This window comes from Syngnathoides biaculeatus, chromosome 14, assembly GCF_019802595.1.
Source record: "Syngnathoides biaculeatus isolate LvHL_M chromosome 14, ASM1980259v1, whole genome shotgun sequence".
Taxonomy (NCBI): domain Eukaryota; kingdom Metazoa; phylum Chordata; class Actinopteri; order Syngnathiformes; family Syngnathidae; genus Syngnathoides; species Syngnathoides biaculeatus.
Genome location: NC_084653.1, coordinates 14300481 through 14325663, shown reverse-complemented (window position 1 = coordinate 14325663; position 25183 = coordinate 14300481). Strand labels below are relative to the sequence as shown.

At 39.7% G+C, this 25183-nt stretch overlaps 1 protein-coding gene across 1 annotated transcript in view; it reads left to right on the top strand.

Moving 5' to 3' along the window:
• The first annotated feature begins 6286 nt into the window (after positions 1-6286).
• The window catches only part of LOC133512372 (unconventional myosin-X-like), an 89634-nt gene continuing 70737 nt past the window's right edge, over positions 6287-25183 (top strand). Inside the window, exons 1-2 of the mRNA XM_061841937.1 lie at positions 6287-6609; positions 24303-24401. Coding sequence (XP_061697921.1) covers positions 6589-6609; positions 24303-24401 — 120 coding nt within the window. The 5' untranslated portion in view covers positions 6287-6588. The remainder of the gene's footprint in view (positions 6610-24302; positions 24402-25183) is intronic.

Genomic DNA, 25183 nt, shown 5'->3' with positions numbered 1-25183 from the left:
GAAGAATGTTGGCTTGAAACACTCATTTGTTTATTCAACCCTCTAAATGGGCCCTGAGTCACTGTTGCACCACTTAGGTTATTAGGCTAAAAAATCCATGAGACACAATAAACAACAGCAAAAGGTCCAGGGACATGTTCCGATTCTCACGACATGACTTGTTCAAATCCACTGCAGCGAATTGAAGTTTGCTTATAGTAATGTGGGAATTGAAAGCCGTGCCACTGTGGAAGTTCTATAAACAAACAGGATGGGGACAGCGTAGGCAGGGCAAAAATGTAAGTCCAAAGACTTGGCATGATTCCCTTTGGTAAAATATATTGTAAAGTCTGACTGCTTCCTCTATTTTAACTCTAGAGACCAAACGGGGTGTCATAATACTTAATTCTCTCCCTTTCCCATTGCCCCACACTTTCAGTGTTTTTTAACTTTAACATTGGATGTAAATACTAAAGATGTCACATTTCCCTGCTAAAAGTTTTCTACAGAAATTCTAAAGAAATCTACAGAATTCTATAGAATTTGTACAGACCAACTTATTCTATAGAACTTTGGCTGTGATTTTCTATAGAAATTTTCCAGAACAATATAATTTTCTATACATATTCTATATGACTTAGGTGATAAAGTTCTATAGTTCTTTGGAAATTCTTTAGAAATGTTCTTTAGAATACATGAAAGAAATGCTTACGGAATACAAACGCAGTAGAGCTCTGAGATCGACTGACTCAGGTCAAATAGTGGAGCGCAGACTCCAGAGCAAACATCGTGAAGCAGCATTTAGCTATTATATTATATATATATTTTTTTTTATAAGATGCAAACACAGGTGTGGTCAGCCCCAAGTGTGAATGTTTTTAAATCCAGGTTGAAAACTCTTCTTTTTTTTCATGCTTTTTAGAATATATCCACTTTTGGATCATATTACTTGCACTGTATGCGGTTTTAATTGTCTTTGTTTAAAAAAATTTTGTTAGTCATTTTTATTGTGTTTATTCCGTTTTAAATGTTGTATCTCTTTGTTTTCAAATGCCTTTAATCATGTAAAGCACATTGAGTTACCTTGTGTATGAAATGCGCTATACAAATAAATTTTCTTTGCTTTTCTTTGCTTTGCTTTATAGAACATTTTTAGCAGGGTGATTTCCTAGTGGCTAGTTAAAACAACAAATTTTCATTTTAACCACTGTACTTACTTACTTACTATACTTAACTACACTCCTCGTGTTTTTTTTTTACACACTTGGCCAATAAAGCTTATTTTGATTCTGATGCTGGCTTCTACCAAAGAGCCAAGGTTTCAGTCAATCACGCATTTCCCATTGATTTACTTTTATTTCTGGACCAGGACATTTGGGCTGGTTTGCTAAATCAAAAGGATTAAAATCCTTAATCCTTATCCGATTCTTACAAACCTGAGCTCAAATTTCTATCCAATAATATGCTATAGTTTGACCTATAGTTTTTTTGAAATTTCAATCATGGGGCTTACGCCACCATTACAGTATTCAGACGGGGTCTGCTTGCAGCCATTGCGTGAATAGAGCGTTCAAATAGTGACTTGTTCTTGTGGCGCAGTGAAATACGACTACATAATTGAATAAATGTGACAATAGGATTTTTCCTCAATCATAATTACACGCCATCCATCCATCTATCCATCAATTTCCAAGCCACTTATCTTTGCAAGGGTCGCGGGAGTGCTGGAGCCTATCAACGGATTACACCCTGAACTTGTCGGCAGTCAGTCGCACACCATCGTTCCGTCAGTTTAACAACACTCATCGAATCCACTTTTGTAAAAAACATATTGTCAAACGTTCCATTTTTATCAAACTGGTCAGTGCCACCATGCATTTTAATTATGGATTAAATCATTTTTAACCCTTCCGCTACTTTCACGGCTGTGTCCATTGAAAGTCAACACAAAATCAGCCCCTTCCCTGAAGGACGAATTCAATTTCATTATTGATATGCATCACATTACTAGATACTACATAGGGAACATTTTTACTCCCATAGGAAATCATGCTAAGTCAGGCGTCTGATCTATCTTTCTTTCGGCTTGTCCCGTTAGGGGTCACCACAGCGTAACATCTCAGATGAACGCTCATATTTGTTTGGCACAGTTTTTACGCCAGAAGCCCTTCCTGACGCAACCCCTCTTGGGGAGTAGAGGCCCCAGCGAGATATGAACTCACGACCCCTGGTTTACCAAACCAGTGCTCTAACCACTGAGCTATGGGGCAAAGTGAGGTATCTGATGACATCACAAATGACAGAAAACTCATTGCCATGGCCTGGCCAATGCTGTGGGCAGCCCTTCCTGTGAGGGGCATGGCCAGGCCACTGCCTTGGGCGGTGCCACCTCTGACACCTGTCACAGCTATGTTGCATTCGGGACTCTAATTGACCCAGCACTTAAGTGGTGAATGTGTCACTAGCATTTGCCAGTTCATTGCCCATGCTTCACTGCATCCGGGATACTCTGCTGCTGCGCGTAAGTTTAGTGTAGAGTGAGCCCTTGTCACAGCGAGCCTGTGCCTCTTTAGTTTGACCACGTCTTGTCATGTTTCTTCGTTGGCCTCATAGTCATTGGACCTCATTTATGTTTCTGGACCTTGCCACTAGCATAGCGTTTTTGTGCTTCCACTTGTTTTGGACTGCCTTTTGGGATTGTGCTGTTTTTGGAATAAAACCACTCTGAACATTATGCCTTTGCCTGGCAGTCCTGGATTTGGGTCCGCCCCTGTGCCACTGGTTCATGACAGAAAACTGTACGTGGATCTAAATCTGTCCACACATATTTATTGAATATGAAAATAATTTACCCAAACAGTTCAGAGTACAGGGGTGAAAACTGTACTACAACTATACACACATGAAATGAAAGCAAAAACTGTATTACAAGCGAAAAGGTCAATCAAGGTTAGTCTCCTCATATAAATTGTAGTCATTAGAGTCTTGTTGGGGTTCTTACTTGTCCAAGCAAAACACCTCTGTAGCGACCGACACACAGATACATTTAACAAACAGCATCGCTAGTGAGTGTTATGTATTTATTTGAAATGATTAAAGTTTTAGTCATATCACTGGAAATAGTTTCATCTTAAACTGCCTCAAATGAGGTATGCGGCACATTTGCTGTCTTTTACTGATAGCTTGTACAATTGTGATGTTATCGTGGTGGTACTAAAAGAAGGATTGTTTAATTTTTTCAATAAACATCTTACATATGCGTGCTACTCTGGAGCCAGCGACAGCCGGCAGCTTTTTTACTTTTTTTTTTTTTTTTTACCCCACTTCAGTTATTGAAGAAAAAAAACAGCTGAGGAATACTGTTCAGTACCCTCCCGGCAGCACGTGGTGTACTTCTTACGCAATCAAACCAGTTCATTGATTTAGTATGGTACGTAAGTTCAGATAATAATACTATAAATAGACATTTGCAGTGTGGCTCACGCCACCTGAACAACTTGTGGTGCTTTTGTTCAGTACGTCTTGTCAGAACAAGATTTATTTTTTTTTTCTACTAGAAGGCACTGAAATGATTTTCAAATGATACCCACAGGCATCCATCAGCTGGCTTGACTCTTCAGGTTTGGCTGATAGAGACTCTGCTCATGGCCGCTTGCCACAAATGAACCTCAATGCGATGTGGGCAGGAAGTGGCCGCAGCAGGACATCTGCATGCGTACTTTTTTGTCATACCTTGGCAAAAGTAACCTTCAAGCCTTTTTAACATCTACAGTGGAACATTTGGATTGGAATACCCATAAATCACAGCACTGAAGTCCATTTAAACAGGAAGAAAAATGTCTTCTAAATTTGGAACACCAGTGGGGACTGTTGTTAAGACAACTGCCAATTTGAATGATAAAAAAGCGCTAAGGTGGCGATTGAAAAAAAGAGCCTTCAAACTTATAAAAAAAATCTGTTATTTCTGTGAACTCTTTGAAACCTAACCCTGTTTCCCTGTCAACTGTCGATCAATTTTTTTATGACCTGTAAAAAAATACAAATGGATGTGCGTCTGCTTTACCAGCCAGCAAAGTTTTGAAGTTGTTCTTTCATTATGTGAATATTTCACCTTTCATTTCCACAATTTTCTCCAACAAATACTAAAGTTAACAGAAGGTCTGTTATTGTTTGAAACCGCTCCACCGATTTTGGTCTTGGGTTTGTGCACCCCTGTAAAACTTTATTCCGTACACACACGAGGACATACCCCACCAGTTTATATAGACTTACGTAATAGTTTTGCGAGTGTGGTACATTCAAATTGGTCTAACAGGTGATGTCACTCAAAACAGCTGCGTCAACACTGAGCAAAGCAACAGCCTTGAAATTTACATGAAGTTTAAATGATAAAGCTAACACCGTGACGGGGAATTTTTAAGATAGGGATTTGGTTTTTTAGTATTTTCATGGATATTTATTTCGAATCAAAGACAATCCGTTGAACAGAACAAGTTCTCCATAGGGCAGTGAGAAAAAAGACAACAAAAGACAAAACACTGTCAATAAAATGAGGAAAGTACCTAAATCATTATATATTTAGGATAATGAGACATTTGATATGAGTATTGCATAGGGCAGTTATTCTACACCCTGTGAGGAAAGGACAGGACAAGATAGGACAGGACAAGCACATATTTACAAACCACCTGGGACAAGTGAATGCAGCACTGTGCTGATCAGCGAATGGAGCAGAAAGAGAGATAAGAAATGAAATGAGAAATAAGTAAAATAGCATACATTCCAGTACAATCGAAAAGGTGCCCCATGAATGAATAACGATCACATAATTAAAACCATATTAAGAGGCTACACTGGCCTTCATCGGTCAGCCGTTTGTGTGGTGCTAATTTTAGATTGATATTGGCAAGGAGCAAACGTTTTCCCTGCAGCATCTTAGCGCTGAAACTTTTTATGACAGGCCGATGTCGGTGCGACGTACGTTTGCTGTCTGGGTTGAGTGCAGAGTTTCCGAACAAATGCATTTGTTTGACAGGTGAAGCACCTTCAGCGGATTCACGTGCACAAGCCTTCGTCTTGAGGCCCTTCGGCTGTGCTGTTTTCTTGTCGCTCTGATTGTGTTTATCATATGACACACACTAACAATGAGCAATTCTCAGATCGGCCTCGCAGACATGATGCTCAGCTGACTGGCTTTGTATGGGCATAAAAGTAGAAAATGCAAGTGATTCCAAACGAAACATCTGAGTTATCCGATTATTTTTGCCCCAGTTTTTAGTTTTGCAAGTTATCAGCTCCATTTACTTGGTGAACCCATTTACTTTTTAAATCATTAGTCATTAACTACTCTGTACATTCTCCAAAGTTCAGCCTTTAGATGTAGAAGGTGTTCCTGGTTGGGATGGATGACAAAGTACTCTGCAAGTAATCATCATCAGATACTTTTTACCCTTTTTTTTGTAGCTTACATTATTTTAAAATTCTACTATTAAATGTTTTATTAGCTTTCCAGCTGAGCCCAGTTCAGTTTAATAAATTGTTATTCAACCCGAAATTGTTATGAGCCAGTCTGTTACATTTTCAGTAGTGAGTCTTTGTGGATGAAATGTTGCCTCAAACTCTAATTAGCAAATATTATCATAGAATAAAAAAAAAAAAAGAAGGCGCAGCACCAGGGTGGCGCAGCTATAGAGCGTTGTAGAGCGTGGAGTTTGCATGTTCTGCCTGTGTGGGGTTTCTCTGCTTTCCTCCCACATCCCCAAAACATGCATTCATTGGAGACTCAAAATTCCCCGTGTGTGATTGTGAGTGCGACTCAAATGGCTGGTGATCATTTCAAGGTGTACCCCGGCTCCTGCCCGTTGACAGCTGCGATAGGCTCCAGCACTCCCCACGACCCTCATGAGGATAAGCGGCTCAGAAAATAGATGGATGGAATAAATTAATAAAATAAATAAATAAAATAATTAATTGAACATATGCATTCAGGGCATAAAATACTGGAGAAATTAAATGACAAAAAAAAACCCATCTTGCTCGAGCCTAACCTCTTCATTATTGATAGCCAATGACGGCTTGACACAATTTGTGTGCTTATTGACCTCCTTTCTTGTATTAAGAGACTCACACAAAAAAAGAACAAGAAAAACACTCCTGTCTTTGTTCCTCTCGGGTCTCGAGGGCGAAGCGTGCGTACACGCCCTTGACTCCCATTCTTCTTTCACCCAAATTGATCTCGTTGACTTTGTGCTTTCTCGGCCACCGTACTCTCCTCCTCCCAGTTTTACCCCGCCCCTTCGCATAATATGCCGGTGGAGGCTCTCAAATGAATGGCACAACACAAACACACAAGCGAACGCGCTCAACACGCACGCAAACACTTCCAGAAAGCAACACTTCAACGTTCTCCTCCGGACCACAGTGGGGGGGAAGGAACTCTGGAAGTTATCCGAAACGAGCGGGCCATGCTTTATTTGTGACCCCAGGAGTTTACCGGCGGCGTGGGACAGGAGGGATTTTGGAATGGAGTGAGGCTTCGCTCACCTCCTCGACCGTGGTGGTACCCTCAAGTCAGACTACAAAGGGACGTCAGGTCGGACCTCGTCAAAAATGGATACGTTCTTCCCGGAGGTAAAGACGCTCATTTGTCTACGTACTTTAACTTAGTTTGAGGTGGAAAAAAATCTTTTCTGACTTTTTGTTGAGCTATTTTTGTGCACTTGAAACTACCGATAAAGAGGGGGAAAATGGAAAATCACCCTATCCATATGCTTAACTATTCATACAAATCATTCCAGACGTTTTTTGGGGGGGCATGTATTCAAGAAAAACTAATAATAAACCATCTTGAGAAATTGATTCGTATAGCTGCTCAACCTTCCGTGACACACTATTATGTCATATTTTACAACTGTACTCACCCCGGCAGGATTTGTGAAAAATATTTGCAGTTATTAGGTGACTAATGACAGAATGGGCACCATCTCATAAGTTTCTGTATTAGCAGGTTTTGTGTGATAATTGTGTGATTCTAAAATGCTTTAAAATTCAATTTGTTCCCCATGATGAATAATACAAAAATATGTCGTATGTTCATTTTTTTTAAAAGAGTGGTACACAACTCGAAAATAATGCCATCTATGAGCACAAATGTGTGCTCATCCATTCATTTAGTTCTGCTTACCGTCGGTCAAGTGGGTACCACATTTACCTCACAGTTCTGAGGTTGGGGGTTCAAGTCCATCTTCTGCTTTCCTTTTTGTATGATCGGGGAGATTTATGTGGGTGTTTTCTGGTACCTCTGCTTCCAAACTGTCTAAATTGTACGTAGGAGAAAGTGGGAGTGTGAATGGTTGTTTGTCCATATGTGCCCTGTGACTGGCTAGCGACTAGTTCAGGGTTTATCCGACCTCTTGCCCCAAAGTCAGCTGGGGTAGGCCCCAGCTCATCTGTGATCTAAGTGAGGATAAAGCAGTCAATAGAATTGACAAATGATTTTGTTACATTTGGCTCAATAAATGAACAGATACTTAAACACTTAAATATGAATAAATAGAGCACACAAACTAAGGTAATTTGTGTTTGGTTGATTATTTCTTTGTTGTCATAATGTTTCTTTGGCTATCATATGAAAGCCCTTTAAATGTCACTACATTTGTAAGAAACATTTCTGGGATGAACAGAAGAGTGAAGCATTTACATTGTTGATGCAATATTTGTCAGATCTTCCCCTCCAATGCCAAAATACTTATTTTTGTTGCTGTTACTATTGACTCTACTTTTGAGCTTCTAGCAGCACCCCTCGAGACAGCCCTGCTATAATGCCCAGTGGGTGTCTAGGTGTGTCAGCTGGTCAAGAACAAGGTTAGATAATGAAAAACTTTGTCCTTATATTAATATTAGTAACATGATTCTGTCAGGTTGCTCGACTACAACTTTTTTCTCCTCCTCTATACAAGGGTCATAGTATTTTTGTGCATATGGTGCGTGCATATTGAGCAACAACTTCAGTGCATAAGTACTACTATTTAAAACAAAATGTATTAATAATTACAAGACATCTGAAAAGTAATTACCACAACTACAGTTGCATTTTGTCTCAGGACAACTGTAATTTACACATCAAGTCCATGTTGTTGTACTGTATTTTGTGAGTGGGTTATTTGAAATTTCATTGTGGAGGGCAGGAAATGTTCTCCAATTCTGGTGTGACCCACATGCACCTGACATGGTTCCCACAATGCAGCAAACACAAAGCCGCTTCATTTGCGCTCACATAATCCTATTTTAAACTAAACCTTATTTTAATAATTAAATAATTGTTAACAATTACCGGTAGTCCCAAGCAGTTTGTTAGTGTAGACTGGATGCAAGTACGTGGGCTGCATGCGTCATTTGCTCACAGACACGCACATGGGCTGACACAGACCCATGCTGTCGTTGTATAGACTCGATGGGTCACAGTCCTCTGACTCACACATCTACAAGCAGTGATAGGAGTCGGGTTCACCTCAGGTAATGGGATGCGGCTCCCAATGTTATTTATGTTGGAACCTCCCTGCAATATAATTGAAGAGATGCTCTCTTTGCCACCAACAATGGATTCCAGAATTACATTAACTGCAAAATTGCTCCCCCAGAAGCAAACGAAATGAAAGGATTGAAGAGATATGTTATACCGTTTTACAGTCATTTGGAGGATTTTATGTGACCCTTGTGAGGATAAGCGGCTTGGAACATGGAATATAACAAAAAACTCAATTTCTCTCGGACCCATTATCTAATTTTCAAAATTCTTGGTGTATGGTACTTTGATTGAAGTGATTATTCCAACCAGACTGGGAATTTTAACAGTCATTTATGAGAAATCACATTCAAATGTTTCATGGTAAGATGAACAATTTTAAAACATTTTCATGCACTGTACGCAATCTGACCTTTTACCATTAGTGGAGCAGTTGGCCATTTTCAATCACCCAGACATCAGTTGGGGTAGTTAGGCGCCTTGCCTGAAGGCAAGGTTCAACAAACTCTTTCATCTTAAGATCAAATGAGACACGAGACACTTGGTTCATCCCAGGGAAAGAAAATTACTAAAATATTGAATGTGTTGCCATAGCATCAACATATAAGTTTTACTTAATAAATTCAAGCAACAGGCTTTTAAACTTGATTTGGTATTATTGTAAACACTTTTGTTCTAAATTTTATTTGAACTGTATTTTACTCAGGCAGTTGATGGCCCAATAAAACAATATTTCGATGCCCAGGGATGTCATTTGACCTTTTAGAATAACTAGTTCACTACTTGCTTGTTAAGTGATCTTTTGTGGCAAGTTAACAATATAGTTATAGTTGATCGTCAAGACTTGGACAACAGCGCTGCTAGTTTCAAATACAGATAGTTTTAATTGTCCGATAATTCTGGAAGTGAGGCCTTAAGTGGATTACACTGAGTCACCCAAGGATCACTATGAGGCCTCATTCCTCGCTTGGGGTTCATCATGAGCAGTGTGTGTCAAAGCATTCTGATTGATTGATGGATAGGTTGGCTTCTTGGTGAATGTTTGAGTTCCTGGTTGTGCAGATGGTGGTTTTACAGTACGATTGTGTGACTTCTCCACAAAAGACCATTCTGTCGATCGACACTGCCTCGAGTCCACACCCTGTCCACCCTCACGAATCTTGTCAATGCCTTTTAAACACCTCTGTCTGATTATGTAGTGCGTGCGGATTTGTGCCTTTCAGCCCTCCACAGAGGAAACAGAGTCTTTATAGCCTTTGTGAAACATCCTGTTGAGCCGCTACATTCAATTCTAAACGTGGCGATTCAGAACCTTTAAAGTGGCAGCTGCCTCACACTGTGAAAGCAAACGAAGACCTTTCCACACCCGTTAATGCCCTCTGAACAGACCCTGTCCTAGCAGGCCAAATTCCTTCCCCTTAAAGGTACTCTGACTAGACAGAATCCCAGAGTCCTAGCCGCGACTCCTGGAATTCCCAGCCGTGCCGGCATGTCAACCTATGCCATGTAGAAGTGCGGCGGTCAAGCTTTAGGTTACCGCATGCATTCTTCCTGCCCCTGAACCATGCAGCCCAAACTGCCTTGTCAAGCCCTTGCCATGGGGATCAAAATGCGCCGGAAGAATTCTGTTGTGAAAAACGGTAACTTAATCCGGTTGTCATTTCCTCCAGCTGTTGAAGCTCTCTGAGATCATTGCGCCTCCACCTCCAACCATGCAGAGGGATAGATTTAGCAAGGAAGGAAGTTAGGGTGTGAGGCGAGGATGTAAGGAAGGAAGGAAGGAAAGGCGAAAATATGGCATTCCTTTTTAATGCTGCTGAGGCTTCTTAGCTTGTAATCAAGATTTGCAAAATGAGTATTTTATTATTTACTTCAACTGAGGGTGGTGATAAATAATTTGAAGCCTTTTCTTGACGAAGTAGATGAAATGTTCCATAGTTGACAAATGAGTGTTTGTGTGAAGTTGAGTTCACTGCCGTCATACAGCCTTCTTGCCTCAAATTATGGCTTTCAATTCAAAACAAAAAAATTAATAAAGGTCAAATGACATTTCGTATCTCAAAGACCTTGTACCTGTTTTGGTATTCATACATGTTTTTCTACCATGCCCATTTTTTTTAATGCCAATTTTCTGTCTTCATATATAGGGTGCAAAGGCAGGTCCATCCCTAAAAGCCCTAAAGCACAATAAATACACATTCATTAAACAATTGGCCTGCTCAGGATCATATTAGCTACGACCTATTCCAGCTGACAGATGGTGAGGGGTGTGGTACACTCTGGACTGGTCACCAATCACAGGGCACGAAAAAAAGCAAGGAAACCAAATTTCAAAATGTTCCAACAGAGTGTACTTGAAGTGGATCACATCATGAGCAAAACCCATAATTATCCAGTGGGAAAGTTTTGAGGTTATAACTTGCCACAGTGATGCCACACTTTTAAATCCTCATACTGCTGTACTAGCTTTCTGATTACTCATTCTCCCTCCAATGCCCTTATATAGGGTTTGAGTTTGACATGACGCAGCCATGTCCTTAACACCCATCCTTCCCCTCTGAGTGTGCTTCTAAGAGGGACAACCTCGTCGACTGTGTCATTCTCTGAATTATAAATCACTGTGTTCATATGAAACAGCACGTTCATCTACAGGAAATCTCTAGTATCTCCTGAAACATTGTTTGAATCTCTTCTGAATCTTTGTCTGTTTACACAATACAGTGATATTTTTCTCAATTAAAAACCTAACAAAAAATGTGGTGTTTTTGGGGCGCAGCCAGAACAATTTACCGTAATTTCAGACCTATAAAGCACACCAGATTATAAGCCTCACCCAATTATTTGTAAAATAAATACCATTTGGCACATACATACCGTAAGCCGCACCTGTGTAAAAGTGCCCACATTGAGACCCACATTGAAACATGTGATATTTACAAAAAAAGACAGTACATAGAGTTTTAAAAGTTTTAATACCTTAGCTTACCTTCATATAGCAACAACACAGTAGCACGAACAGGGCTGGTTAAAAAAAACATACCGGTAAAAAAAAAAAAAAAAAAACAGCCGCGGCCACATAGTATCGACATGGTAGCATAGCCCTAACAGAGCCGGTTTCAATCACTGAGACACGGCAGTAACACAGCAGAAACACGCTAGCGCGGTGCTAACAGGGCTGGTTTAAAAAAAAAAAAAACATACCGGTAAAAATCACTGAGATGCGGCAGTAAGACAGCACCAACACGTTAGCACAGTGTTAACGCTAGCGCAGCGCTAACAAGGCTGGTGGAAAAAAAAACATACCGGTAAAAGTCACTTCTTCGGCACATATATTCCACTGGTCTCACTCTTACCTTTTCCGTTCGAGTCCCCTCTTGTGGTCGTTGGAAAAAAAATGCACAAATTAGCCGCATCACCGCATAAGCCGCGGGGTTGAAAGCGTTTGAAAAAAGTTGCGGCTTATAGGGTGGAAATTACTGTAATTGGATTTCAAATCATTTGAATGGGGAATGCTGAGTTGAAATATGAGTAAATTGAGTTGTAAATTTGGTCATGGAAGGCATGAAACTAGTAAGATGTCACTGCCGTCTTCTGCTGTCACAGCCGTTACAATGATTGGTAATACGATGTATTGCAGTAACACGCTGCCAAGGTGCTTCAAGGGCCAAGGTAAAAAAAAAAAAAGTTTGACATATTGTTAAATTCAACATCAATACCATTTTAGGCTTTTATAAGTTGGCACAGGGGTGCATTGCTGGCATGTTACCATAATACTTGGAACTGTACACGATGGTGCTGTTCAATTGTGTTCGACCACGTAGTGCAGTCTGCGAGTGTGCGGCAGGCTTCAAGGAACTTTTGTTCTGTGATCGAATGAGGAGATGCAGGCATTTGTGTCCATTTTGGCAGAAGATGAAAGACCCAGAGATGAAAGGCATGACAAGGAGCAAGTGTGTCACCTTCTTCTTGATCCTGCTTCCGTCCCTCCCACTTTTGATTGGGTTTCCATTACATCAAATACCAATGGAGGCCAGGAAAGGGAAATTGAGGCTGTGGCAAAGCGGGGCCAGGCCGTTCTGAAACTTGAAATGGAAAAGCGGCATAAATGTGGTACCACTAGTTGTATGCGGGGCTCAAAAAGGTATGCAAAAGGATCACTGAATTGATGTTAAAACTGTTCACGTAACAGTACATTTACCAAGTACAGTTCAGTTTGATTTAACTTTTAAATACAATATGTTTGCATTGAATCTTTTAGAAATGTGTTCAAGCATGTAATTTAATTTATGTAATTTTTTTTAAGTCAAATTGACTTGTGTTATATATCTTAATTATTTAAGCACAATTGTTTAAGTAATGGTAATGTTTAAACTGCCCGTTGGCTTGCACAGTACTAAGATTATTGTTTTAGCAGTAAAATCTCTGCTTCATTTAAAAAAAAAAAACATCTGTAATGTATTTTAATAATTGGTCATGATGGTGGTACATGGAGAGCCAAGTGTTCCTGAGGGGCTACTTTATATAAAATATCTGAGAATCACTGAAATAGTGGTTCTAAGAAATGTATGCATTGGAGTCAAAATGTTTGAGTCTGCATTTATTTACGGCTTTAAAAAGAACTGTGAAAGGGGTTATAATCCTTTTTTACTATTATAAAGGTTAACGCTTAAAAACTAGACCAGTCCCTTGCTCTTCATTACCAACAAAGGATGGATTTTTGCTGGATTTTGTATGCTGTGTATTTATCCGAGATGCTTAGCCAGAGAAAATTAAAGTTGTTGTTTACCACGGCCTCTCCTGGCACACTAAACTACTCTTGGCCTTGACCTTGGCTGCCCTTGCCCGACTGACTCTATGAGCTAGTAATAAGAGTCTAGCTCAAATCCCTTCTCGCACTGCAGCTTAATAATAGCCAGCCTGTGATTACTGCTCTGGTCCCAGATGTTAACTTTCTCTTCGTAGGCCACTGTGATTACCTTGTCGGTGAGCCTATTATGGTATACGTTGTCTCATCACTTTTGCCCATGTATTTGTAACTTAAACAGATAATGGCATGAACCGGGACCTGACGTCAACACTTGCTCCTGATTCGTTAATGTTGCAATTTTAGACTGAACACCATGCTGGTTTTGGCATCAAGTTCCACACTGCACGTATAATTGGCAGCTTGGTGTTTAACACAGGCAAATAACACAGCATGCTGCAAGTCGTAAGCGTTCCATTCCAGGTTTAAAGATGATTGCGTGTCCAGAGGCTGTTGTAGTATTGCAGTATGAGATTCTGGAGGAATGTTTCCATCTCACCATCTTCCATACCAGTGATTCCCAAACACTGTCTCGGGGTACATTAGTGTGCCGTGAGCGCTCTTCAGGTGTGCCGTGGCAAGTTACCCAATTTTGTGTAATTGCTAAAAAAAACATTTGTTTCCAAGAAATAATGTATCTTCATCTATTTATGCCAGTGAGGCACAATGACAGACAGAACAAAAAAATCATCTTCTATTCGATGGCAGGAATTACATACAGTAATTAATGTATCAATTTTACTTTTGTTGGTTTGCCGTGAGATTTTTCAATTGTAAAATATGTGCCTTGGCTCTATAAAGGTTGAAAATCACTGATCCATGCTACTGCTTATTAGGGGCTGAATGGGTTAGTTGATTTGTTGACGAGTTAGCAAATCGACTTTATTACTCTGTATCAACCTTAAATGCTTGAAATCGATTAACCATATAGTGTTTACAGTGGTACATTGTGTTACAAGTTTGATTTCTTTACTGACCAATATAATAGCTCAAATAACTCTTCCATCATCGATTTTCCCCATTGAAGGGACTTTTTTAAAAAATGGTTCTGAATAAGTTGCCCAAAATAATATTTTTGGTCACTTAAAAAAATATTATAATAAAATAAATATTAGAATGTGCAAATACTGTACATTTTGCCAGGCCAAAAGTCACAACAACATTTGTGTGCATGTTACAGTAATCATGCTTCTTGAAGCTGTCAGCACCACCTTGGTGAAAGCAACAATCAAGGGTTGACTGACACCAAACAATCAAACCCCTGGTGGACCTTCGCTATAATGTACATCTTGGGCACAGAAGTGAGCTAGGGAAACCAGTATTCTTTACGTCACTCGTGTGGCGGTGTATAGTAGCAAATTTAATAGCTCTCTAATTATCGGTTTGAATGCAGACGTTTTGATACAGCTATTGTATTAGATCTATACATGGTGCAAGTGTATATCATGATTGAAGCATGTGTTTGTGCAATCTCCTTTAGTGTTGAATAATCTCTCGCAGTTATGAAATGAAATACTGGTAATTCACATGAGGTGTTATCCAATCCATCCATCATCTACTGCTTATTCAGGTTGGGTCGCGGCGGGGGCAGTAGCTTTAGCGGGGATGCCCCTAGCCACTTTGTCCAGCTCTCCCGGGGGGTCCGAAGTTTTCCCAGGTCAGTCGAGAGACCGAATCTCTCAAGAGTGTTCTGTGTCCCAATAATATTAGTTGGGTGAAATGTTCTCTCATGCGCTTATCCAGATATTCTCCAGATATTCGTACTTAAAATTCCCATTGAGAATTGTCACATTGGCTTTTTAATGGACACTCATGCAAGAACCAATGTTTATCAGAATAATCTAACATAAAGAAACTGAGCTGTGTCTTTCTTTTCTCCTTGCACAACTGCTTTTCACTCAAGGTGAGAGGAAGAGGACAGTAATGCCTTTTTTTTAGTTTTCATAAAGAAAAATGCTGTCTAATGTTGTATGGATTCAAAAACAATATTTTCCACAGGAATAATGCAAACAATTTAACAAAGGCTCATCTGGGTATCCAACAAGAAAACAACAACAATGCAGCTCTGCTTACTAAAATTATTTGGCTTTGACATATTAGACTAGTTTCATAAAGTGTAGTTCATTTAGGTCGCTGACAAAAGATTTGCTTGGTTGTTTAACTTCAAGCTTGAGACAAAACTATTTGTCAATAAGGAATTTAAAAAGTAAAGTTGAGTCACACCGTTCTCAAGAATCACCATATACTGGAAATGAATTTGGTAGGAAGCCTTGCCCCTCCCAGCAGACAAAGTGAGGAACACATCAATCTATCACACAGGACTTAAACCCATACATACAGTATTTAAAAAGACCCATCCTCTATAATTATCATTGCTTTATGAGCCAAGTGATTATTTAAGCAATGCAAACATGTCCAAAGGTGTTAGCCATGTAGTACTTGAGGACCCAAGAATGAAATAATTTGGTTCCAGTCAAGCTATTAGCTGAGGTCAAAAGCTAGGAAACTGGACCCAAAGGCTCCAATGACACTTCACAAACACTGACCACACCAGGTGACCGTCAAATGTCTCCTATAGTCTGATGATTCAAGCGCATTCCAGAGATATCTCCGGTATTCCTGCTGTGTGACTCCATTGCTACCCTCAAATGAGCAAAGAGGGGATCGAAGGAATGGAAATGATACCAAGAACAGTCGCTACTGCAAATATTGGTCTTATCAAACATGGAGCGATCACAGCAGTCTTGAATCTGCTTTCACACTACAAAAACTCCAAATCTAACCAAGAGTATTTGTCTTATTTCTCGTCAAATGTGAAATAATATTCATCACGTAAAGAGTAACTTGTCTCATCTAAAACAAAGCAGTAAGATTGTTTTCAACACACAATGTGTTGCTCTCTCTTTAAAAAAAAAAAAAAAATTATATATATATATATATATATATATATATATATATATTATATATATATATATATATATATTTATTTTAAAGGACAAGTGGGCATGTCATTAAGCAGCTGAAAGGCTCTTGTTTTTTTAAGGAATTGTTAATTATCTGCCAAACTAGTTGGCTCTGATGTGAGTTCAGTTAGGCGCCTCTATTGAACACATTTTTTCCTCCTCACGAGTTAGAGGAAAAATCAGATAAACAAAAAACAGTACACTCACTATGTAAAGTCCTTGCATGTGGGAAAGATACATTTACATAATTTATTATTATTTTTTTTTTAATCATGTACCGAACACTCATCCAGGAGCTGCTGTCGGGCACATGCCCAGAAACTCACACACAGACTTGCCCACGTCACACGCCCTCCCACCAGTTTTTTTTTCCGACTGTCTCCTCCTGGGTGACCACCATTATGTCAACTTATTTCCATATGGAGCGCTTTGTGAGTCTACAGTAACAGTCTATGATGGGGAAAAAAAAAACACATCATTGTGAAGCTTTGAGGAAGAGATGCTGATTCTATTTTTTGTAATCAAATTGTTCGGTTTATTTGAGTATTAGTTTTGGCTCTGCAACATACAACATAGTCTCTCTATAAAAATGCATCCCATCTGTCCAATGACTGAAAATGTCTTATTCTCCAACACCCCTGAAATGACATACTGGAGTAGTTTACCGCCATCAGACTGTGGTGGGGGAAGGGGAACCCCTGGGATGCACCCGTGCAGACGATCTCATGTACACGCAGCTACTGACAAATCTGCAGGTACTCTGTGGATATTTCTTATTCGTTATTTTCATTAATATGTTGATTAAAATTACTTTAAAGTGAAACAACTTGAGGTTTGCGTATGAATGTAATGAAGACTATCATTTCGCCTTAGGGTTTCAGGGGGTGGTTGCAGACAAGGTTCTAAGACCCGATGATAAACGGCAACCGACACCATCCCCCATTACTAGACAGGGGGAAGCCCTGTTCCCCACGGGGCACCTCCTCTTCCATTAGCTAATTTCTGATCAGCTGCCTCCTACATCATCTTTAATTCATGTCTTCCTGCACAAATGCTCGAGGTTGATTTTGATCATCTGATTTGTCCCCTCGGTCAAGCACCAGGTCCTCAGCCTACCCATAGACCATGCTGGAAACAATGACGGCCTGATTTATTTTGTGTAATTCTCACTCGTCGCTAATGTGATAGGGAAAGAGTGTTAAAACAGCAGTATCTCGACTTACAAGTTTAATTCATTCCGTCACCAAGCTTATAACTTAATTTACTCAAAAATAGCATTTTTTTTGTTACCTGTTTTATGATAAAGAACGTTGACACTTTGTAGTATTCAAAACTGAATGTGAAGAAATGAACTGGTCTAAATACTGTAGTTTTTGTGTCTTTCATGCATGTCTTTAGGGGGTGTGGTCTAATGAGTGATATTAGGAGCATAAATCGGGGTAGTTCATTGTGAGCATCTCTGTGTGTGCATGTGGCTATCTATATGCTAACATATAATGGGAAACGCCAGAAAGCACAGGCTATCGATGAGCATCTAAGTGGCACTGTCATAAACCTTTAGGCAATGGATATTTGGACACAAATGGTGTAGCCAAACATTTAGACAATATATCAATACCTACAGACATATTCTTTAGTCTCTGCAAAGAATGACTAATATTACTGTTGGACGAAGAAGCTGACACTCTCCCTATACAGTGTATCCTCATGTCTTTCAGTACTGGTGAACACACTAAATCTCCCCTACCCACTTCCCATTCTATTTCATCACAGTATGTTATTGCTGTATGTTTCAATAATAATACAATTAGTTTTCTCAAACTTTTGGAGGGGGGTATGTCCATTCATTTCATTGGGAATGTGAGATGCAAATGTTTGCGTTATGAATGTGGTCAAAGAACAAACTAAACTTTTAGTTCAAGTCACCACTGTATTTCCCTTTTCATTTCGTGGAGAGTCAGAATGTTGGAATGAGTGAAAATACATTATAAAATGTTACTTCCGGAATGCGTTGATCCATTTGTAGGCAAAGTAAACCTCTCAACCCATCTGGAAGATTTGCGGCCTGGAAAGACCTCTTGCTCAGAATTCCATCCCAGTTTAACTCAGCCTACTTGTTTAGTCTTACCTCTGAGAGTGGTACTCTCACTCAGCATTCTGGAGATTTGAGTGAAAACCTTGAGTTTGGCCTGGGTTCCCACTCAGGAAACAAGTGACAAAACCCCACATTGTTTTCAGATTTTTAAAATGTAGTCTACAGGTAATTCATACTTAAAATATATAATTTGCCTTTAGGAAAGTTTGAAAACGTGATATGTTGTCAAGGGGTTAAGAAAATTCTTCTTCTTTTTCTCTCGGCTTGTCCCATTAGGGGTCTCCAGAGCGTGTCATCTTTTGCCATCTAAACCTATCTTGTGCATATATTCTGTATTACTTCGGCTAATCTTCATTCCTCTCCGTTCCAGTGAATGCCTCCATCTTTCTAATTCTTCCTCCACCTGCTCCCTGCTTTCACTGCAGATAAAAATATCATCTGCGAACATCATGGTCCAAGGGGATTCCAGTCTAACCTCATCTGTCAGCCTATCCATACAAAAAAATGTTTAAGCCTTAAGGTCAGGGTTCAGTAAAGGATGCTCTGAAGAAAGCATCATGTTCATGTTCTCTTTTGAATGTAGCTATTTGGGAATTACCACATTGGCTTTTTAATGGACACTCATACAAGAACCAATCCTCATGCCAGAATAATCTAACGTAATGGAATTCAGATCATTGTCTTGTTGATGGAACTCGTTGAGAATTGTCACATTGGCTTTTTAATGGACATTCATGCAAGAACCAATTTTCTTCTTGACCCTTTTAGAGGCTGGTCAGTCTTCTAATGCCGTGGCGTCTGCACATCTGTCCATTCATCCTCATATGGGGTCACTTAATGTGGGCCTATGCATTGCTGTTGTTATGTTAATACTGCCATATTTCATTGGTTGAAGTATAAAATGGGGTGTGGGGGGCGCTGAACCTTCGTGTTTTATCTCCTGTATACCTGCTCAGTCAGAATCAGGATGATATTTATCGGTCGAGAATGTTAAAAACACAAAGAAGTTAGTTGTTGTGGTGCATGGGAAAAAAACAAAAACAAATGAGGTCGACCAAAATTAACCTTTTGAACTGATATTTTGGTCTATTTGATGTCTTGAACATTTTGTAGAAACATTATCAATTGTCACAGAACTGTAATGCAAAGATACTGCTAAATCTTATCTGAATTGCTCTTATTTATCTCCTGAAACATGGTGTCTTTAAGTGTTCATAAGCATCTCTATATCAGGTGTCAAATCCTAAATAACCACGAATTTCAGAATGCCATTTAAGTGGGAAGTAGTCAGTTAAGTGCATGTCAGTTTGCTTCCCCCCAGTGGACACAATGAGCAACAAGTTACTTTTTTTGAAAAATTTCAGTTAATGTGTTTTCTTTCCCCTGGGGTAGACTGGAACGCCAAACTGGCCTGCTGACTGCATATTTTGAACCCTTGGGGTAAATAATTCAGAGAAGCCCAAAGTACATTTTAAACCTCACTGAGGCACAATGTTTGCATTTCAGGCTTAGAATTCTGTTGTCAAATAATAAACAAACATACCAAACTCACATTTTGAGTTAAAAACTTGTTTTTTATAACGCCCCTCCATCTGGTGATGGCCAATCATGCACTGTTTGCTGCTGTGTTAACTTAGCCCAGTGCTACTCAGTTGTTTTCTATTCACCTCACCCCCACCCCTACTCCCAGGAAGAAGAGAAAAAATATTTACAATAAAGAATAAATGTATTGTTGTTCAGTATGGAACAGAAAATATAGTACATCAGTTTTTCTGAAATAGGAAAAAAGAGAATGAATAACTTAAACTGTAACAGGACAAGCCGAAAGGAGAAGAAGAAACTGTGAACATTTTCACCCAACTTATATATAACGATCTAGAAAACTCTTTAACTTACTTACTGTTTTCATCCCTGTTAACTTTTTTTTTCATAGTGTCTTCCAAGTGTAACTGCTCGTACTATTGCAATAAACACTACTACACCGTTGCGCAAATACTCAGAGCGAGTGCACCTCTGCAATCAACTGCAGTGGATGTGCACTTACTCTTGATTTAGAACAGCAAATCATGTTGTTCAGTCTTACACGCCAACCCCCTCCCTAGCATAGTCGTGCCCAACTATCTGAGAAGAACTTACTTAGCCAAATATTCGAACAAAGCTACACTCCAAGAATTCCTCCTTATGTACTCCTTATCATCTTGCATTTTGTGGTTAAGTTGCTTGTTTTTATTATATATTTATTTACTTTCTTTGTCATGAGTTCTGGGCTGATCATTTGATACGACCTGTGCTCGTGTCCACAGCACCTTGTCCTGTGTAAGCATTAAAATATTGAAGGCCCATTCATTAGCGCGTCTTGAGATCTCTTGCTATCCTTGAAGCTGCAGAAACCCAAGCTTTCATCCCGGCGAGTGCATCAATAGGCTTCTGTGTCAGAGGATATGATGGGATATCAACATGAAGACTGCTTCATTCTTTTCCATCAGTTCTGTCCCTGTGCTCTGTGACATGCAATGTGGAGAATTTGAAGCTAAATGTAATTCCAACATCTGGTGACCAGAAGCAGGAGTTTGGATTTACAACCCATTTGACTGCAATGATGTGTGCAAGAAGTGGTGTTTAAGGTAGAATGGTCAGCTGGGCCACACCAGGTGATTTAAGTTGGATGGGTGGGGGTGGTTTTGACATGTGCCCATTGTGTCCCAGCTGGCCTGTGTTTGGGATATTTCCGCCTGGTTAACTTCCAAGCTTCTCAGTCAGTCAGAGGTGGCTGCCTTTGTCCTGACTTAGTGACAAGGCTCTTTATGAAGGTAGTGACAAGGAGGGAGTCGTTTTGAAAGAACCATCTGTTGCTGAGACAGCGTCAGTTTGTTTTTAAGCACAAATTTCTGCAGCTATAAAGAGAGGAATGACACCAGGACAAATGCATCTCAAGCTCCATAGTCACTCCTGAATTGTTCTCTATCTCCTGAACTCAATAGCAAATATTTGAGAATTGACAGTAGGTAGTATTAGAAAAAGTAGCTTCTTTCCTTTGTCGTAATCCACGGTATTTCTTTAAATCACACTTTTTGTTTTGTCATCAGTTTGTTCGATTTGGAACAAGGAACAAGGCAAATCAACCAACCAAGCAATAGGAGAGGCTCCAGTTACCACTGCAAAAGACATACTCAAATATTAGTTTATTGAAGTGGACATTTTGGCATACATAACTAAAATTGTACTGTACCCCTTGGTGAAAACGTTACCAAAGTGCAGAGTGTCCCAAACTTAGGGTTGGGAGCCAAAATTATATTTGGTCCACAATGTTAGGAGTAAATTTTCTAATATGGGTCTATAGCAAAAAATACTTGTGAAATCCTCCAAAAGGCTTTGTTTTCTTATCAATGTTCCAATGATCCCCATTCAGCCATCACAATTTAAGTTGTGTCGAAGCAAAACCTTGGTCGATCATTAATGACCAAAGTGTCCACAGTCAAAGCTCAAATCGGGCTATACTGTTGTTTGTTTGAGTCATATTTAGTTTTTCAACAACTCTAAAACTTTAGGGGGAATAACTGATATCAAGCAACTGCCCCTTGAACAACCTCCAATCAAATATCCAACTGTTTTAATAGCTCCATGTCAAGAACCGAGAAGCCCTTGGACTGCTGGGATTTCAAAGAGACGCAGTCTGAAATGCTTTTGTCAAATATTTTTTCCTCTCTGCAAAAACAACCAACAATATTCTCTTTGAAACCCTGTGACCCTGTGAGTTCTGGTTACATAAGAGCATCTGATTGTCTGTGGAATAAATCCTAATAATCTGGACTTCAGCGTGAAGCGGCTTTTCCCCGAGTAGGCCCAACACGCCAAGCTTGTACTCGGCCGAGACGGTCACTCAGTCCCCCATCAAAACCATGTCAATGTGTCGACACATGCTGTAGTTACTGTAATAGTTGTTTCTCTCATTTCACACACAATGGGGAATGAGACATTATCACTAATGTGCACCCTTCCTCTTTCGTTCCTTCCTGCTCAGCCTCCTCTTCCTAATTTACACAACCCGGCAAACGGTTGTCCCTGGTGGTTTGAGAGGGCCCCATTTAGATGTGCACCATTAGCTGACTGCATGGAGAAGAATTGTGATGAAAGTAGCTTTGAAGGGGATGTATTTTCTCAGCATCACTAAGAAATATAGATCAACTACTTCTATGGGGAACATTTTTAGTATGTAATTAATTATTCTTAGTTTGCATTTTAAAAAGCGTGATGTAATGTGTTTTCCCCCATGGATTTGAATTGTGCAGCCGTGGCTGATCCTTTTAAATAGTTAATGAGGATTGATGTCTAAAAGTGGTGACCTTGTCTTGTATTAGGTTTCCAAGTCGACTCCGTGCATATTGATCTGTCCAATTTTATGCTCTGCTGGACACAATTCCCTTTTGTTCTGTGTTTCCTGGGCCACTTTGGGCTTATTGACATTATTGAATGGCTCAAAAAATGGGTTTAGAGCAATGATGATTAAGCAATCACTGAATTCTTCTACTGAGTTCCAGTGTGTTACGTTGAAATGGATATTTGTTTGGGCTGACAAATATCAATGCAGTCATCTCACAAGCATTGTCTTGTAATCATGGTACGATGCTTGCCAGGTCTATAAATGTATCTTCCTTTGTTGTGAGGAAATTGCATTCATACTTTGTGATTCCTGTTATTGCACTTAACTCTGATGGATAAACTACACACTGATGCAGTTTATATAACACTGGCTATAACTAAAATCAGATATGGAACAATGTTCTGCAATACATTTTTTTTTTAACTTTGTGAGAAATTTCTACCCAGTAGGGCTGAAACAATGAATCGGATAACTCAGACTTTGATTACACAAAAAGTTGAAGCAAAATTTTTCTATCAAAACTTAGCTGTTTTTCCACACTGATGAATGCTACTGCCTCCACGCAGTACTCACTTTAGACATAAGTTCTGATGCGGCCAAGACAGGAAGAAAGAGTGTCAGATGTCAAAAGATCAATCTATCGTTTCACACTGAACAAGGAAGATGGAGTTCATCGTGTACTAGAACAGCATGTCTATGATTGCCAACAAAAGGTAATGTATCAATGTTGTCTAATTTAATATAGCCTGCTACTATGAGCTACAACATCTTATAATGTCCCCACAACTTGTCAAGGATACACACAGCTGCCGGTGCATGTTAAATCACTTTACTGAGCAAGCACTACCAAAAATTAGAAAAGTAAGAGCATCCATACACAAGTTGCTACGGACACAAATGAGGCCCATTCAGTCAACATGCAGACCGGTTAATGGTTAGTCAGTTAACAACCAGCTGCTTGGCTCAGCTTCCAACAGCCAACTATACACTTTCATTCTCCACTCCCATATCACCCACTCCGTTGGACCCCACCTTTTTAATGCTGGACAAACTCAGAAACGTAGATATTATACGATGGAAAGTGGGTATGGTGATCCCAAGTGGACAACAATAATATCTGCACTACACATGCACATTTCGTTGTTTAAAAATGCTAAATCTTTTTTTAATTAGTCAATAATCGGTAGAAAAATCAATTCTAAAATATTTATCTGCATCTCGACTGCAAATACTGAACAATTCACAACATCCATCTGACAAGAGTCTTTCACATACGTCATATTTTTATTTATTTATTCCTTGTTTAGTTTCCGCCACAACTCCATCAGTTTGGTCTGGCTTGTTACTCCCCTGCTTGGCTCAAATAGAAGTGGAGTGTTCCTGCAATAGTGGAAAATAAATTACGAGTACTCATTCTTGCGTATCTGCACCAAACTTTAATGCATTGCCCAAGACATGTCAATTTTTGATGTCGGCATCTTTTCTCTACTGTACAGTGAATCAATGAACCTTGATTTAACATGGTCATGCTGTGGTGTTCAATTACGGTGTTGCAGGGCTCTCGTGTGTGGGTGAAAGATAAACAACATCTCCTCCCCTCCACTGTAAACTCATGTGATGACACTTCCCTGGTCCTCACCACTGACTATGGAAAGGTAAGAGGCCACTCATTTTTTTCAACGGTTGCCATTATTGTTGCTTTTTTCTTGTTACGGAAAGCAAAGGAGAAACTGCTATTGGAAATGACGGCAAAGTGCTAAGGAAACTCCACCCAGTACCAGCCGTAGCGACACATCTGATTTAGAGAGGAACTCCGGGAGGTTTCCAAAACTGAGCACGTGGGTTGCGCTTGAGTCTAAAGACAAACTGCACTCAGGAGAGCCGCAGTGACATCAGCACGGTTGCCGCAAGCGTGAGGATCAAGAAGACTTTACTCCCAGTTGAAGTTTACTGTAAAACTGACAGCAAAAGAGAACTAAACATACATTTAAACGCAGACCTTTTCCAAAGTAATTTCATCAAACAAAAGCCTATAAGCATCAAGTAAACATACTTAATCATGCAAATTGCCAAACATCTCAAGATCATTGATATTCTTTTAAGACAAACCTTCAAACTGCTACTTGAACACAGCAACACATACACATAGATAAATGCAGCAACACATCCATCCATCCATTATCCAAGCTGGTTATTCTCACAAGGGTGACAGGAGATCCGGAGCCTATTCCAGCTAGCTTCGGGCGAAAGGCAGACTACACCCTGAGCTGGTCGCCAGTCAGTCAGAGTGAAGATATCGACGCCATCACTGAGTGGCAATCAATCCCACGCTCCCCGCACCAAAGTCAGGCATGTCTATCACTACACCATCAGTGACTCATCTCAGCAACACATACAAACAAAACATACAAGCGAAAGCTAAACAATTTAAATTTAA